Source organism: Pseudophryne corroboree, chromosome 6 (genome assembly GCF_028390025.1).
Source record: "Pseudophryne corroboree isolate aPseCor3 chromosome 6, aPseCor3.hap2, whole genome shotgun sequence".
NCBI classification, from domain to species: domain Eukaryota; kingdom Metazoa; phylum Chordata; class Amphibia; order Anura; family Myobatrachidae; genus Pseudophryne; species Pseudophryne corroboree.
Window position 1 is genome coordinate 132,882,976 of NC_086449.1, and position 18,055 is coordinate 132,901,030.

Here is an 18,055-nt window from a genome sequence, read left to right on the forward strand (position 1 = left end):
CAGAATAATCTACAATGGGGGAGGAGACCGTGCTGCAACTTTGCTGATGGAATGTTATGTTACACAGAAATAGGGATTATACACACAGGATAACACATCAGGCTATCAAATATGTCCAGTCCAGAGGACCAGAGGGAGCGCCTGTCCAGTCCAGAGGGAGCGCCTGTCCAGTCCAGACGACCGGAGGAAGCGCCGGTCCAGCCCAGACGACCGGAGGAAGCGCCGGTCCAGCCCAGACGACAGGAGGAAGCGCCGGTCCAGTCCAGACGACAGGAGGAAGCGCCGGTCCAGTCCAGACGACAGGAGGAAGCGCCGGTCCAGTCCAGACGACAGGAGGAAGCGCCGGTCCAGTCCAGACGACCGGAGGACGCGCCGGTCCAGTCCAGACGACCGGAGGAAGCGCCGGTCCAGTCCAGACGACAGGAGGAAGCGCCGGTCCAGTCCAGACGACAGGAGGAAGCGCCGGTCCAGTCCAGACGACCGGAGGAAGCGCCGGTCCAGTCCAGACGACCGGAGGAAGCGCCGGTCCTGTCCAGTCCAGAGGACAGGAGGGAGCGCCGGTCCAGTCCAGAACCAATACTTCTACACATTTTTTATGTTTAAATACTATTTCTGGGACTACTACTCCCACCTTCTTCATTATATTGATAGGGTTTTTTTCTTCCATTGTTGGGACTACTGCTCCTATTATATTCAAGAGACACATACATATCTTTGCTACTCTTAGGGTAAAGGGAGTATGTGTAGATTACAATTATTGTATTGGTAGTCAGCACTACATGCTACTATTTCATCTCTTTGTAACTTAAGAGCATGGGCTCAATACAACAGGAAAACTCCTCTGATCATCGTGTTCTTACAGTTCTTACTGATTTCCTTACATGTCTTTGTAGGACATTGATCAGTTTATGGCATGTGTCTATTGGTCTAAGTGTAAAAACTACACACATTAAATCTCCACCCCAAGTGTGAGTAAAGAGTAAGACATTCAACACAGTACCAATACCAGTCACATGGCAGTGTTCTCTCTGCTGTATCAGTGAAGAGAGGACATGGCTAGGTAGAGGCGCCCTGTTGGAGAAGAGGCAAAGATAACCTAAATCTAAAATTATTCCAACACCCCTCTAGGCGAGCAAAGCATTGGGCCAGAGGTTTCATCCACAATGGTTAAAAATCCTGTGAATAGCCGATAGGACCTTTTATAATGATAACATGGATATAAGCTCCAAGCCGATCATAAGGGATGCTTTCACAGCCTCCATTAAAAGTATTATGACTGTACAAATAGCTTTTAATTAAAGAATAATGAGGCAAAGCTTGATATCAGGAGGTTGCACAAAAGGGCTCTAATGGAAGCAAAACACATGCATAAATTCATGATTACAGAGCATGCTAGAAGATATTTATTCTATATGCGGCACAAGTGGTTTGAGATTAGGGAAGCAAGTGGTTTGGACGCTGCGTTCCACTGTAGATAGCAGTCGGTAATAACTGCAGTTGCAGAGCTAAATGATATGCAAGGACAGCTAGTGATCAAGCCCACCATGGTAATAAACCTCTTAATGCTAATGTGTGGACCTTCATTCTAAAAGTAAAACATTCCATACCCTTAATACCAAGAAATAATGACACGGAGACTTGAATTTGGCAGAAAAATTGTTAGCTATTTATTGTACCCTAACCACTAGAAAAAACCTGTAAAGTAAATATTAAGTTAACATATCGTATCAACCGAAATATGGTGCCAGAAAAAAGAACGGCTACAACCCATTGAAGATACCTCAGAAACATTAAAACTCAAACAATCCCAATCTACCACAAAAACCATACATAGGTAATAGGTGCCCGACTCAGACCTCCACGCTGACTACCCACCCTGATGGGTGATGACGCTGCCCCCTGTTGGGTGATCTAGCGGCCTTAAAAGTCAATGGAGGTGAGTGCACCTAAACCACACCAATGCTGTAAAAACTGTGACTAACAAGTCAAACTAGAACCTGCCTTTCTTTTCCGCCAACAGCGAAAGACTCTTCCCCAGAGTCTTCGCACCGCCACCATACCCTCAACCTAACTCCTGCAACACCTGAAACAGATCCTCCAGGAAAAATATCATCCCTTCCTCGGACAAATGCACACCATCAGGCCGAAAGAGGTGACTTTCACGGAACCGAATCCTAGGGTGGCGAACCACTTTCCCTCCGTGAGCCAATACCCACTTCGCCACCGCAACATTCACCTTCTGCCTGGCCTCATCAATATAATGACCGTCCGCCACTCCTCGCCAACGCAACCTTGGCACCATCATGGAGAACACCAAAACACAGCTGGGCCAAGCTGCGGCCACGCTGGCCAGATCTTCCATTATGGCCCATCTCAGCTCTAAAGATGTCCTCTTCCCCAGATCGTTGCAACCCAAGTGGACAACCAGCACCCTAGGGACTCCATGCTCCCTGACCTGACTGACCAATCTACTCTTCAGATCTTGCCACATCATTCCACGCCAACCAAGCCAACGAACACCCTGAGCCCCGGGAAAAAACTGCGCCCCATCCGAGGCCAAAAACCTGTCTGCCCAGTAAACATAAGAGTGGCCAACTACCCAAATTGACAATTCGTCTTCTACCCAACCTGAAGTGAAAGAAAGGAATAAAAATTGGTTAGTAAATATCCTAATATGATCTTATTGCATGCATTAACCCTGAAGGATCTGCCAAAAGAAAAAAGGTTTTCATTTCTTAATGAGTCACGGCCTAGCCGCTCTAAACAAGCTTCAAGCCAATCGAAGCAAAACATAAAAACACAACGGGAAAGATTAAATTAAAATAAGGCAAAATAAAAAGGGGTTGGGGGGGGGGGGGGGGGTTAAATGGGAAAAACATGTAAGAACTCAGCTGGAGGTGAAAGCATAAAAAACCTGCTGAGGGACTTTGTATTGGAACTGATCAGCCGAATTGTGTAAATTGAGATTCAGTCCGTCAGGTCAGGCAAAAAAAATCGCAAAAGAACTCCAGACCCCCGCTGCCAGCAGCGGCGGGTAGCTAATCCCTGAGTAGGATGAACAGGGGAGACAAACAGACACAAACAGCACAATGACGTACTTAACCCTTCCAACATTAACTTAACGTTTATTAAAACTGAAAAACTCATGAAACCGGGTGAATATAACGTTTGTAACTGGAAGACTTCTATCGTCCCACCACCTGAATCTCCACAAAGGAAAAACCCGCCGGTGCAGCAGACGTTGCCGCCCCGATTCGGAAAGAATGCGTACCGAAAGCAGTGGGTGAAAGGCCCAAACCGCCCAGAGAGCGACCAAGCATCCAACGAAATTGATATTTAGTCAATGGTAAACCGTCATAGCGAACTGCTGCATATTTCAATGCCAATCTCACCGGGCAAATGCTCTCCTCCAGAGACGGTACCAACGTGACCCATCGTCCTCTACCTACTTGGTCCGTCTTAGAACGACGCAGTCTGCACAGCAAAGACCTCTCACCCACCACCTCGTCATCTTGAAGCATGCGCGAATCTGCCCATTTAGATGGCGCTACCAACTCTGAAACCCGAAAGACTCCGTGATAAGCCATGGAGAACGCCAACTGGAACAACAGCGACTCAAAAAGTGATGATGCGACACTGACTACAGCACCGATGACAGCTGGAAGCAAGGCCGCATCAATGGGGCGCCCACCCTTTCATCGCCCTCACAAGAAGCCTGCTCTTTGTCACGTCAGGAAAACCCTTGATTTTACTAAAAAATGAAATCCCTGCTAAGTACCGGGACACCTCCGCTCTGGACCTACCCGTGACAAAAAGCTGCCAAATAAAAGAAAGCATCATCCGATGCCCGCTCTTACCTTCTTGACTCCGTCCTTGGACAAACTCTTCCCACTTGCTCCAAGCTTGACCGTAAGCCTTGAGCATGTTCGGAGCCACTGATCGCATCGCTAGGATCTCCAGTCTGGTCCGATCACCTGCCAGACATAACCGGGACATTGAAAACCCCGCTCATCAGCATCAGGTGCCAACAGGCGAAATCTTTCCCACTGCACGCGGGACAACGCGTCGGCAATTCCGTTCTCAATTCCTGGAACATGCTGTGCGTGGAACCATATATTCCTACGCAAGCATGTCAGCAACAATTGCGCAAGCACCCTCAAAACCACCAGCGACTTCGCCCTCTAATTATTGATCGCATGCACCACGCCCAGATTGTCGCATCTGAACAAAATGCTGCGATCAGCCAGACGTTCGCCCCAAACCTCCAAGGCTACCAAAATGGGAAAAAGCTCTAGCAGCAAAAGGTCCTTAGTGAAACCTTCGCTATACCATTCCTCCGGCCAAGGGGCCACACACCAAGATCCCTCTAGGTAGCAATCGAACCCAGAGGAACCCGCCGCGTCGGTAAACAGCTGTAATCCAGCATTATCAACCGTTGGGGCCAACCAGATACGCACCCCATTGAAGTCATCCAGGAACGAGGACCAGACGGCCAAATCCCTCTTAATCTCAGAGGACAAACAAATGAAATGATGCGGTCTGGCACACCCCGCCGTCGACCTCTCCAGCTTTCGGCAGAAAACCCTGCCCATTGGGATGACTCGGCAAGCAAAGTTCAAGAGGCCGAGCAAAGACTGCGCCTGCCGCAGCATAACTTTGTGTGACGCCACGAACTGCCCGATAACCTCGCAAAGTTTTGCCACCTTGGCCTGAGAAAGGCGACATGAGCCTGCCACCGTGTCGATTTCAATCCCCAAGAACGACAAAAAGGAGACCGGCCCCTCCGTTTTATCCTTGGCCACAGGAACGCCAAAGTGATAAAACAAGGCTCGGATGCTGAACTACAAGTCGCTGCAGCGCGGCGAATTAGCCGGTCCCACACACAGGAAATCATCAAGGTAATGCACAACCCCATGACCTCCCGTAGAAGACTCCACGCACCAATGTAAAAATGTGCTAAACTTTTCAAAGAATGAGCAGGAAACGGAACACCCCATCGGCAAACATTTGTCAATGAAATATTCCGTTCCGATCCGAAAACCCATAAAACGAAATGAGTCCGGATGCAACGGGAGCAACCTAAACGCGGATTCTACATCAATCTTAGCCATCAGAGCTCCCGAGCCGTAAGTACGAACAATCCCCAGTGCCTCGTCAAACGACTGGTACACCACCGAACATTGTTCTGGCGGTATTGCGTCGTTGACAGACGACCCTGACGGGTAAGAGAGATGCTGAATGAGCCTAAAAGCACCAGGAGTCTTCTTGGGGACTACCTCCACTGGGGAAATGACCAAGTCATCCAATGAGGGCAAGCTAAACGGGCCCTCCATCCTACCCAGTCGCACCTCTTTCCCAACTTTCTTGCGCAAAACTAACGGGAAGGTGCGAGCGGATTGAAGATTTTTGAGGGCCTTGACTTTTACCTCGCCCGCAACAGACAGGCAGAAACCAAACTTGAAACCCTGAAACAAAAAACTGGCGTCCCGCCTATTTGAATACCATCCCAGCCACTTGGACATGGCATCCAAATTAATTGGCGTTGGCGCCCTGCTGAGCGATCCCGCTCCCGGTGGGTTTTGCATAGCCTTGCTTACCCCTTTGGCCTTGCCGATTGCCCTTAAAACAGTTGGAGGCCGGGTGGAAGCCGCCACATTGCAAGCATGAATGTCGAAAACGACACTGCCTGCCGAAGGAACAGGTCACATTATTATATGCAAAGCATTTCCCCCTCGCGGTGGCCTGTCCGCCCCTGCGATTAGCTGATCTTCCTTTTTTGCCCGGCCCCCCCTCCGCACTAACCCCCTGGGCAGATGACCCAGCGCGCTGCCCATCCGCACCCGGATTCCGGGGCTCCTTCGCAGCTTTAGAAGCTTGGGTGACCTGGAGCCATACCTCCACGTCTTTGCATCCAAAATCAATTATCTGCAAGGAGTCCTGCTTTTCCCGAAACTTCTCGTCATACATTAGCCATTCTACTCCCGCTGATGTTCGTTGCATGTCGTGTATCAGGTGCAGGTACCGGATGACGTTCATGTGTTCATCCGGCCTATCCTCCAGATAACACGCCGCAAAGACGCAGATACCAGCCAGCCAGTTGTCAAACGAACGGAAAGCTTCAGCTCCCATGCCCTTCTTAGCCTTCGCTGCCTTATACTCCTTCTTCGCGTCCTTAGTCAGCACGAACATATCCACGTAATCAACTCTACTGATCTTCTTCCAGCAGCTATCCCGCAACCCCCTCAACACTGCCGTATAGTCGCAGTGGACTACTCCAGGCAGATTACGGCGCTTCTTGGCCCTGCGAGCGCTCTCGCTAAGCCGCTTGCGCCTCTTTCGCTTCTCCCGCTGCCCTGCCGCTTTTTTAGCGTACTTCGTCGCCCGCTTTTTTGCTCTAGTCGTGCTACTAACCTCGGACGCTTGCGACGATAGGGATGAAGAAGAGGAGGAACTAACCTAACTAGAGCGTGTGCTGGAACCCGATGCCGAATCCTCCACCTCACCTGACGTTGCCGACTGCTCAGACTCGGACTCCCCCGGAGTGGAAACCTCGAAATCCTCGTTGTCGCTCACGTCCACCGCAACCTCACCACGAACACCTGAAAAAGACGACAAAGCACGGGACCCGGAAACCACTCCTGGAGCATCCATGGTCGTCCGGGGTACCTCCGCCCCCGACTCGCGTCCGCGCTCCGTCCCTACCTGTTGGTTGCCTAACTGCGCCGCGGCCGCCCCCAGGTCATGGCAAGCGCACGCTATCCGCTCGACTGCCGACCCAGTCGGCGTGACGGACGGCCTTGCTTCTGCGCGCGCGCCTGAAAGCCTCGCTGTCTCCGGAGATGCGGCTGCAACCAATGGGCCCAATGCCGCCACCACCGTTGACAGCGCTGAGGCTAACTCCCCGGGGACCCCTTGTCTGCCCCAAAACTCATGGCCACTACGGGTGGCAGTCCCCGCGGACGCCATCGTCCGTAATCTGGCCTGTCGGCCAGTGGGCGCCGAGAAGGGACCCACAGGTAAATAATCAGCCTTCCCTCCTGGTGTCCCGTTGGCCCCCCTAGCCCTCACCTGCCTGGTCCTCCTCCTATCTTCTCCCCAATCTGCTCCGCGCCCGCCCGCCCTCGATAAATTGCCCCTGCTGCCGCTCCCGGCGCGCGTGCCCTCCTCCTACAGCCCGGAGCTCCCTCCGGCTGCAGGTAAGGCACACCTATGGGGCTCTCCAATGCCGCCTAAATATGCCCCTCTTTGCCCCCCCCCGCCGCTCCCCACCAGACTCCGGCTGTAAGGGAGGCAGCAGGGGAAACTCATACATCTGAGGCGCCGCTAGCTGTGCGCCGCTGCTCCCCGCAGGACTCCGGCTGTAAGTGAGTCAGCAGGGGAGAATAGCGCTCTCGCTGCGCACACACGTGCGCGGTCGGCGCCACTAGCTGAGCGAGCGGCCACGCGCATCACTAGTGCGCGCGCACCGCCGCTTGCATACACTCGCCGGCCAGCGGTGGGGAGCACCACCGGCCAAGCCCCCGCGACAGGCCTTCCTTGACCCGCCGCCGCTCTCCACCCCGTCGCCCTCGGCCGGCTTCCGTCCGCGGCCTTGAAAAGGGGGACGGGTGGGAAGACGGGACGGGAGCTTCTGGATGTCCTCCGCTCTGGCGCGCACGCAGGTCCACGTCTCCGGCATCTCCTGAGGTGGAGGTGAAGGCCGATGCCCGGCCACCTCACCTCCCCTCCCCCATGCCCCGCGTCTCTCACGCCGCCCGCGGCCGGAGATTAACTCCGGTCCAGACTCCTGGGGCAGGGGAGACCGGGTCCGCCCAGCTACCGCCGCACGGGTACGCTTGCCGGCGCCAGTGGACGGGGAAAGACCAGATGGACACACAGGCCCAGCCGAGGCTCCATCTCCCCCGCCCTCAGAACGGTAACGAGCCGGGCCCCGGCCGAACGGAGGGGGCGAGAGGCGGCCATTTAGCCAACAACCACCTACAGGAGTGTACCGGAAGGTAATGTGAAGCAGGAGGGGAAATGACTAAGCTACCTAACACTGTCCTCTACACTGCCTAACCCACTAATGAAAGCACCAAGTTTTGATAACACTCACCAGCTAGAAGACAAACTAAAAGAGACCCCTAGATGACCTATACATCCCTATATATGCTGATCCTTCCCCTATCTACCATTGGCTGTAACTTTTCATAACAATTTGTTCCACACCCATCACAGGAGGTTTAACTCTCTCCATTCCTATGCCTGTCATTTCGTTCTCCATAGATAATAAACGGAATTCTATGACTTCAATGAGAGAGGTTCTTGTCACTTGAGAGGTGCTGCAAAGAGGAAAGGGCGAAACTGCCCAAAGATAGGTGTGCCAAGCTTGTGGCATCATATTCAAAAAGACTTGAGGCTGTAATTGCTGCCAAAGGTGCATCAACAAAGTATTGAGCAAAGGCTGTGAATATTTATGTACATGTGATTTCTTAGTTTTTTTTCTTTTTAATAAATTTGCCAAAAGCTTCAAAAAAAACTTTTTTCATGTTGTCATTGTGGGGTATTGTGTAGAATTTTTAGGGAAAATAATTAATTTATTCCATTTTGGAATATGGCTGTAACCTAACAAAATGTGGAAAAAGTGAAGCGCTGTGAATGCTTTCCGGATGCACTGTATATGCTGTTGGGGTGTTCTGATGGAGGGACTTAGGCCCTGAAACGTAGACTTAAGAATATACCACGTTTTTTGCATTTAGAGTGTGTCCCTTGAATGCTGTTTATTTCTCTCAGATTTCTAGATGTTATCATTTGGGCACCAGAGTCAGTTGCTATTAAAGAAGAGGGCCGGCAGTTTTGGTGAAATTATATTTTTTATATATAAATCGATAGATAAAAAGTTAATTGTTAGCTGCTGTATGGAGGAGGGCTGTCAGCTGCTGCTGTATGGATGAGGGCTGTCAGCTGCTGCTGTATATGGAGGAGGCCCTGTCAGCTGCTGCTGTACATGGCGGAGGCCCTGTCAGCTGCTGCTGTACAAGGAGGAGGCCCTGTCAGCTGCTGCTGTATATGGAGGAGGCCCTGTCAGCTGCTGCTGTATATGGAGGAGGCCCTGTCAGCTGCTGCTGTAATGGAGGAGGCCCTGTCAGCTGCTGCTGTATATGGAGGAGGCCCTGTCAGCTGCTGCTGTATATGGAGGAGGCCCTGTCAGCTGCTGTTGTATGGAGGAGGGCTGTTAGTAGGGTTACCACCTCATCCCTTTAATTCTGGACACATTAATTACACAGGTTCTGTGGCTGGCTGACTTCAATACTCCATTTCACCTAGTTTTAATCAGCCACAGAGCCTGTGTAATTAATATGTGTCCAGAATTAAAGGGATGAGGTGGTAACCCTAGCTGTTAGCTGCTGCTGTATGGAGGAGAGCACCATTCTACATCAGGTTTGGGACTGACCATATATAAAGAACAGGAATGTAAAAAAAAAAAAAAAAATCAGTTTACTTTATTTTTTAAAGACATACCCAATGGCGAGCTTATTGGGCTTGACACTTGCATAACTTGCGCTGCAACGGATACACTCTACTGTTGTATTGGCATATGTGTGCTAGGTTAACCATTGTCCTAAACTGCCATTGCCACCATTGTCCTACACGGAAACCGCCAACAATACCCACATGTGCTTAGAAGTGTTATAATGTGAATGATATCACCTCAGATATTACTTCATGTATTCCATTAATCTAACACAGTCCAGTGACCAATTCATTTCAGGATATATGAACACAAATGGATAATGTTGTACTGTATATGACCAGTAGTATTAAACAGACACGAGACCTGTACTGTTCAATCTGTTTATAAAAGAACAACTTGCAAGCAATAACTGTAAAACAGCAGTTCTCTTCAGATTAGCTCCTTGTAATTCCTATATTCTGCAATTTGTAATTGATATTAACCTTGCCAGAAGCTTCTCATATAATATGCAACAAACTGAACCAAGCTTATACTATTACAGTTTATTGATATGTCACCACAAGGTTTCCACAGCGCCTAACACAGAACATAAATAAATGAGCCAAACAGGAAAACAATCACTTATAGTACAAGATAATGTAGGACATGTACATGGTATATAGCGGGTCATTCAGAAGCGGCTGCACCTGCAATATCATGTGCAAAGTACCGTTGTTCGGTACATTGCACATGCGCAGGACCCTTTCTGTGCTTGTGCGAATAGGTCATCGGAAGCAGGACAGCAGCAGACTGGTGCCACAGGTGCCGTAAACCGCCGATGGTGCGTGAGAGATCCGATGCCGCGTCCCAGGAAGCAGCTCGGATCACTACTGCAGCAGGAGGCATCTGCTTGTAATAGACGCATTCTGCTGCATCACCATACAGCGCTATCACTGCTGCTTCCAAGGAAGTGACAGCAACTCCAACCACATCTGAATGATAAACATTGCTGCATCAGGGGACAGGACACTGAAATAATCCTCATGGCGGCAGAAACTGAGGGTTAGGTGCCGTTGTAGGTAGTATGGAGCAGAAAATACTCTAAAAGGGAAAAGCACATGAAGGGAGAGGGCCCTGCTTGTGAGAGCTTACATTCTACAGGGGAGGAGCAGACAGACAGGAGTGACACATTTGGGGTAGAAGGGAGCATGGAACAGAGGGTTAGGATGAGAGATGGCCGGGTTTGATGAAGAAGTGGCTCTTGTGAGCCTGTTTGAAGTTTTGTAGAGGAGAGTCTGATAGGGTGAGGTAGAGAATTCCAGAGGTAGGGAGCACCATGGCCAAAATCTTGGAGGCAGGAATGGGGGGACATAATTAGTTGGCAGGACAGGCAGCATGAATTTGTAGAGAGAAGAGGGTGGGAGTGTAAAGGGATATAAGGTCAGATACGTAAAATGGGAGAGAAATGGGTGAGGGCTTTGTAAGTCAGTGTGAGAAGCTTGATTGCATTCAGAAGGGGAAGAAATGCCAGTGAAGGAGATGGACGTAGCATGCTTAGTGAGGAAAATGAGCTGGGCAGAAGCATGGAGGATAGATCGGAGTGGAGAGAGGCATTTTTCAGGGATGCCAGTTAGGAGAAGATTACAGTAGTCCAATCTGGAGATGACCAGTGAGTGGATGAGGGTCTTTAGTAGCATCTAGTGTGAGAAAAGGTCTGTTCTTGGGAAAAAAATTGAGATGGGAACTGCAGGACTGTGAGAGGCATTGAATGTGTGTTTGAAGGAGAGGGAGGAATCAAGTATAACTCCAAGACAGCGCACTTGGGGGCTAGAGGAGATAATTGTGCAATCAATAGATAATGAAATTGTGGGAATTGAGGTTATGTGGGAGGGTGGGAAGATGATCAGTTCAATATTAGACATGTTAAGTTTAAGATAGCACTGGAACATCCAAGAAGAGAGAGAGACACAGCTGGAGTTACGAGTGACGGGAGAGGCCAGGGGAGGAAAGGTAGATTTGACTATCAACAGCATAGAGAGGATATTGGAAGTTGAAAGAGCTCACCTAAAGAGGACATATAGGGGTACATTTACTAAAGCTTTTAAAAATGAGAAGTGGTAATGATGCAAATAGCAACCAATCAGATTCAATAATTTTTTTAATTGCATCCTAGAAAATGATAGACAGAATCTGATTAGCTGCTATGGGCAACATCACCACTTCTCCTTTTTAGAAGCTTTAGTAAATTTACCCCAAAGAGTGAGAAAGGAGAGGTCCAAGAACAGAACCTTGGGGTAGTCCTACTGTTAGAAGAAGTGAGGTGGAGGTAGAGTCATGAGAAGATATGGAAACCTTAGGAGGTAGAGATGGAGAAGAGTTAAAAGAGAGCAGGTGACGGTCAGAGAGGGGGAAAAGGGAGTTGGAAAAGTCAGAAATATCACAATGATGAGTGAAGACCACATCAAGTGGGTGTCCAGATACATGGGAGGGTGAGGAATTCCAGTGGGAGAGATCAAGCGGTGATAAGAGGTTAAGGAGTTTAAAGACAGAGGATTCTGTGGTGATATCAAGAGGAAGTGGTTGGTGACATTGCAAATGGTATTGAAGGGAAGGTATGCCTTTTTGCAGATGATACAAAGATATGCAACAGGGTAGACATACCAGGAATGATTGATGACCTAGCTAGGCTTGAAAAATGGTCAAGAACATGGCAACTACAGTTTAATGCTAAAAAATGCAAAATCATGCACTTGGGTCTCAAAAACCCAAAGGCTAAATATAGTATCAAGGGTACTATAATGGAAACTACTGAGGAGGAAAGGGATTTAGGAGTCACTATTTCAAGTGACTTAAAGGCAGGAAAGCAATGCAACAAAGCAATGAGAAAGGCAAGTAAGATGCTTGGTTGCATAGGGAGAGGAGTCAGTAGCAGGAAAAGAAAAGTAATAATGCCACTGTATAGGTCATTGGTGCGGCCTCATCTGGAATACTGTGTCCAGTTCTGGAGACCATATCTCCAGAAGGATATAAATACATTAGAGAGTGTACAAAGAAGGGCAACTAAAATGGTGCATGGCCTACATCACAAAACTTACCCGGAAAGGGTAAAAGATCTTAACATGTATAGTATGGAGGAGAGAACAGAAAGGGGAGACATGATATAAACTTTCAAATATACCAAAGGTTTTAACAAAGTTCAGGAGGGAAACATTCTTCAAAGGAAGAGAAGTATTAGAACTCGAGGACATACACTGAAACTGGAGGGAGGCAGGTTCAGGAGAAATTTAAGGAAAAATTATTTCACAGAAAGGGTAGTGGATAAGTGGAATAGCCTCCCATCAGAGGTGGTAGAGGCTAAGACTGTAGAGCAATTTAAACATGCTTGGGATAGGCATATGAATATCCTTACAAAGAATTAAGGTTCAAAAAGGGTTGCGATTACCTAAAGGATAAAAAAAAATGGGCAGACTAGATGGGCCAAGTGGTTCTTATCTGCCGTCAAATTCTATGTTTCTATGTAAGTGAGTGAGCCAGGAAGCAAAATAGAGGAATTTTACATTAGCATATAAATACCAATAAACAATCGCTGTGGACAAAACTATTCTTCCCTTCTCAGAAGCCATACAGAAGTGAAGAACCCTAGACATAATTACGAGGTTTGTATTTTTTTTTTTAATAAACTGGCCTAAAGAAGGCTCTTCAGAAATATGACCAAAAAAAAAAAAAAATCACTTGTGAATTGTCATTATAAATAACTATAGTTTTGCTAAAAAGAAGACTGAAGATGAAGGATATTTGTAAAATGGAAAACACATGTATATTATAGCCTTACTTGCACAGGATCTTGTGCCGTTTCTCCTGCGAGAACTTGTGAAGCTGCAGAGACTCATGGGTTAGAAGTGACACAGCCAAGTGGAAGAAGTTATTCCAGAGCTGAGGGGAAGATAAAGGAAGAATTTTAGATTAAGACCTATATACTGTATGGGGATGTAGTAAATATCCCGGCGGTCAGAATACTGGCGCTGGGATCCCGGCTGCTGAGAATGCTGACAGCTGCACCAGGGCTATTCCCACTCGTGGGTGTCCACGACACCCATAGAGTGGGAATAGAACCTGTGCTGAGCGCAGCTCGCCACCAAGCCCGCAGCATGGCGAGCGCAGCGATCCCGCAAGGGGCTTCATTGCGCTTGCCCACCCCTGCCATTCTAATCCCTGAGATCTCAGCGTCTGTATGGTGACCGGCGAGATCCCAAGCGCCGGTCACCCATACCCAACCCAAAGGAAGATGTACTATAAAAGCATAGAGGGCGGGATGTACTAAAGGGAAAATGTTTTACTGCATTTTCATATGTACTAAGATCCGGCCACCGGGTTTTCGCTGCCAAGGGTTGGCGATACCCCATAGAAGCCTATGGGCATCTTTCGCACCCGGCCACCGAGCGCCACACCTGCCGACGCTCCTCACCTCTCTCCTGGCAGGCTCCTGGTGCAGCAGCAGCACGATCCCCCGCCTCCTTCTCCCCTGCAGCACAGCCATTTGTCCTTCCGGCTGCAGGGGGAGAAGGAGGAGCCCGGAGAATCCCAGCAAACGTCACCTCCCGGGGCTGGGAGGTGACAGACCCAACAGCAACCCCCTCGCAATCCTTCTCACAGGTATCGCGGGGGGTCTCTGTCACCACATTGCGATGTTAATCGCATATGTTAGTAAATATGAGATTTGCATCGCTGCGGTGGGCGGCGATGTATGTTAATACATCCCACCCAGAAAGAGATAAAGTACCAACCAATCAGCTCCTTTCTAGCGCTCGCCCCACTGCTGGCATTCTGGAGGCCGGGAACCCAGTTTCGGTATTCTGACCTCCGGGATCCCATCCCCAACCCACTGTATGTTACCTTTACTTTTATCATGTATATATACACGGAACATTATGACATGTGAATAAACCATATCCATTAAGGTTTGCTTTCAGTTAATATTTACATAATTAGGTAAATGATAATAGAACTAAAATTATGTTATTATATACACACAACCTTATATCTCTGCACAGCATTTTGCTATATATTAAATAAAATAATAATAAGGACTTGATCAGATGGCACTAAATAATCATACAGTGAACACAGGAGTCTGAGATGTGCAATAATGTCACCGCAGCTGCTATTCCGTACACACCGACTGTGCAAAAATATGCAAATGCCGCAGCCGCCTGGATTTGTATCAAGACACCCACTGGCAGCTTTGCAAGTCCAAGCATCTGCGTACAATGACACAGCGTCGCTTGCTGATCAGCCGATTATTCTGAGTGAGCCCTATGGTGGGGCAGCATGGCCGCAGGAAGTGAGACGGCAGAGCCATTGCAGCTGTGTACGGGATCTCAGGCACAGTCGCGACACACCTGAAATTTTTCCAGCACTCACCATTTCCAGTCACAAATGCTCTGACAATCACTTTGTAAATAAATTCTCTGTGACCGCCGTCGCAAGATCATCATGACACATGCGCAGTGACGGTAATCGGTTAAATGCGAAAATCTCTGAATCAGGCTTCCAGGCGTATTTTAAATATAATCATCATAAATGACCTGGTCATCGCCACATAGTGAGAATAGGCAGTATACCACCCTGTATGGGCACCATGACTTTTCTTGGCCCCCAGCATGGCAGCATAGACCCATTACTACACAAGACAATAACATCATGACCTGTTGCCCCACAGCACCAGCATATAGGGGAACATTTACTAAGCAGTGATAGGAGCGGAGAAGTGAGCCAGTGGAGAAATTTCCCCATCAACCAATCAGCAGCTCTGATCATTTTATAGTATGCAAATTATAGATGTTACTTCAGTGCTGATTGGTTGCCATGGGCAACTTCTCCACTGGCTCACTTCTCCGCTCTTATCACTGCTTAGTAAATGTACCCCTTAGCCTCATAGCGGCACCATACAGCCAAGCTGGAAAGTCTGTGTCAGAATAGAAGTGCCCATTGTCAGGAGCAGAACACAATGACATATTCTATGACTCAGGCCATTATTAAATGCATCCTGGCACCCAGCTTCTCTTTCAATTGGGGCTGCAAGCATGTGTCTCCATTATACAATTGTCCCAATGACAAACATCTCATTGTCCTGTTCCCATCCTACACATGCAGTAACTGCTCGCTGCCTGCCAAGCAGCAGGGTATGCCTGTCATTTACTCATCTGTGCCCGGCAGCTGGGTTCTAGTATTTTTGCTGTCTAATGCCAGTATACACAAAGTTGTAACAGATGATTGGTGACAGGTGAGCGCTTGTCACACTGGGCACACATTGTGGCTTACAGGGACAAGAGACAGTTTTTAGCATACTGCCATCTAGGGGAGAAACACAGCTAACTGTCTGTGCCCCTCAACAGCCTTGGATCACAAGATTTAATGGTAAGAAATAAAATCCACTTTTATCCAGTATAGCTGCTATTAAATAACTCCCACTGTTCCGGCAAATCTTAAATTAGTTGTTTTTGTACAAGGACTACTTCTACAATCCAGATGGTGGAATGTCCCATAGACACCCACCAGGAGGAGGGCAATGCCTACTGAGAAGCCTCTTGGAGGTTCTTCCCACCCAAAGGCAGCCTCAGCAGAACAGGCAACTTCTCTGCATAACCTGGTCTGTTGATGCACCAACCAAGAAAAACTTCCCAATCTGCCTGAGTGTGCCATCTGCCCCCATAGAACAGACCAGAAACATTACATAGACGTAAAGGTCAAAAAAACCTGGTTTATTAATCAGCTGCATTAAAGTTATGACTAAAGCTCTCAAATCCAGGCTAATGTCCAAATGTCAAGAACTCTACTTTTACATGAGACACAATATACACTTTAAATAGTTACAATATCTTAATGTAAACCTGAATAACCCTCTCAATAACCTTCGTCCATAATAGATTCTCACCTGCAGTTCAAAATTGGTCTGGTCAAGGAAGAACTTGTTCAGAACAGCAGAAAATCTGTTCATAGCTCGAAGGAAGACCCTACAATGAAAATGTGTTATTCTAAAATTAGTTTCAAATTGCCACTACAGAAGTATCATACACATACTTATATATACTGACCAGTAAGGGAAGGAGAGAAGGAAGAAATTATGACGGCAAGGTGAGATGGAAGAGAGTAGAGTTAGAGGGAATGTAGGAGAAACTGGGAAGGACAGGCAGCAGGTACACACTTGTTCTGTGTCATGGTCATCAGCATCCAGTCTCTTGGGAACACTTGCTTTCCAATTAGGTCTTTGAACATTATAAAGGTTTCCATCAGGAAGTCCTATACGAACAATAAAGCGAGACAGAATGAAAAGTTAACTGTGGAGGAATGAGATACTTGGAGAAGGTGAAGATGCAGAATAATATCTGACTTTGATGGGAACCTACAATGATATCTTGACGAGTCTTGAAGGTGCTGATGTAGTGATCATAGTGGTAATCTTCCATTTTTCGTAGTACAGCTGTCATACAAGCTACAAAACGACCCTAAAGAAACAAATAGAACAATTTTACTCTTCATCAGAGTCTACCTGCTGAAAATGCATCCCACACACCCAAAGTCTGACATTTAGTTCCAACATACACCCCAAACAAACTGGCACAGAACCAAATGCTCTATCTTCTACCCAGCCACCCACAGACATGGTCTTACTATGTGTGGAGACTGACGACTCATCCCGATCACGGTCCGGTTTATCCTCCGAAGCAGACGTTCCATGAGGAGTTCAATGTGGTGTGCAGAATCGCCCTGAGCAGATACAAAATAAAAATACAATCAGACAGCTCTCCACAGAATTTATAATTAATCTGAGTTAGTAAAGAAGTTGCCGACGTCCTAATGCACTGCAAATAAATTATACAAATCACAGCCGTTCAGAGGATTCTTCGTACGCTACAAACTTACAGTGGAGTCCTTTCTTAGCCTTGCTGCGATGCATACGCACACATCGCGGCAGTGACTATCAGCTATCGGCTGTGAACAGTCGCATCCATGAGCGCATAATGCATTCTCTATGGATCGCGGGTGCGACTATTCGCATGTGAACACATGCTGCAGCAAACGAACTGTGGTTGGGAATAGTTGCACACGCAATGAGTAAGGACACATATGTACTTCCAACTCTCCTATCACCAACAATTATTTCTTGGATGACCACTTACTTCAACGACAGTACATCTCTCATTTTCTCTGTTGTCTTCATGTGTTTGCAATTTGCACCACAATTCTATACATTCCATAGGCACACACAAGATTAATTTATTTACTCTGCTCATCTCATTCCATTCTCCTCACTATGTCATTCTAACAGCACACTATCTCCACTCGCATTATCCAGCACCTCCCTTGTCTCACTTACCGCCTCCTTGTTCTGGAGAACTTCCAGTATATTGCTAAGTAGCTGTCCACTCGCTTCATGATCTGGTTTGTTAGAATAGTCATCCAGTTGTCCACTTAGTTGGTCAATGAGGAGAGGCAAAATGACATCTCTGCACTCTGTAAAGATGAACGATATTGCCATGTTATATAGTGTGAAGTCTCAGAAATAACAGAAGTTCAAAAAGCCAAACTTTATCAAGTTCGGGAAAGAATAAGGGTACAACT

At 47.8% G+C, this 18,055-nt stretch overlaps 1 protein-coding gene across 1 annotated transcript in view; it reads right to left on the bottom strand.

Annotated features, from left to right (window-relative positions):
* Positions 1-18,055, bottom strand: part of DOCK5 (dedicator of cytokinesis 5) — a 225,542-nt gene that overhangs the window by 57,062 nt on the left and 150,425 nt on the right. Inside the window, exons 26-31 of the mRNA XM_063931864.1 lie at positions 17,811-17,947; positions 17,105-17,200; positions 16,840-16,938; positions 16,638-16,732; positions 16,368-16,446; positions 13,266-13,366 (exon numbers count right to left, since the gene is read on the bottom strand). Of these exons, the coding sequence (XP_063787934.1) occupies positions 13,266-13,366; positions 16,368-16,446; positions 16,638-16,732; positions 16,840-16,938; positions 17,105-17,200; positions 17,811-17,947 (607 nt within the window). The remainder of the gene's footprint in view (positions 1-13,265; positions 13,367-16,367; positions 16,447-16,637; positions 16,733-16,839; positions 16,939-17,104; positions 17,201-17,810; positions 17,948-18,055) is intronic.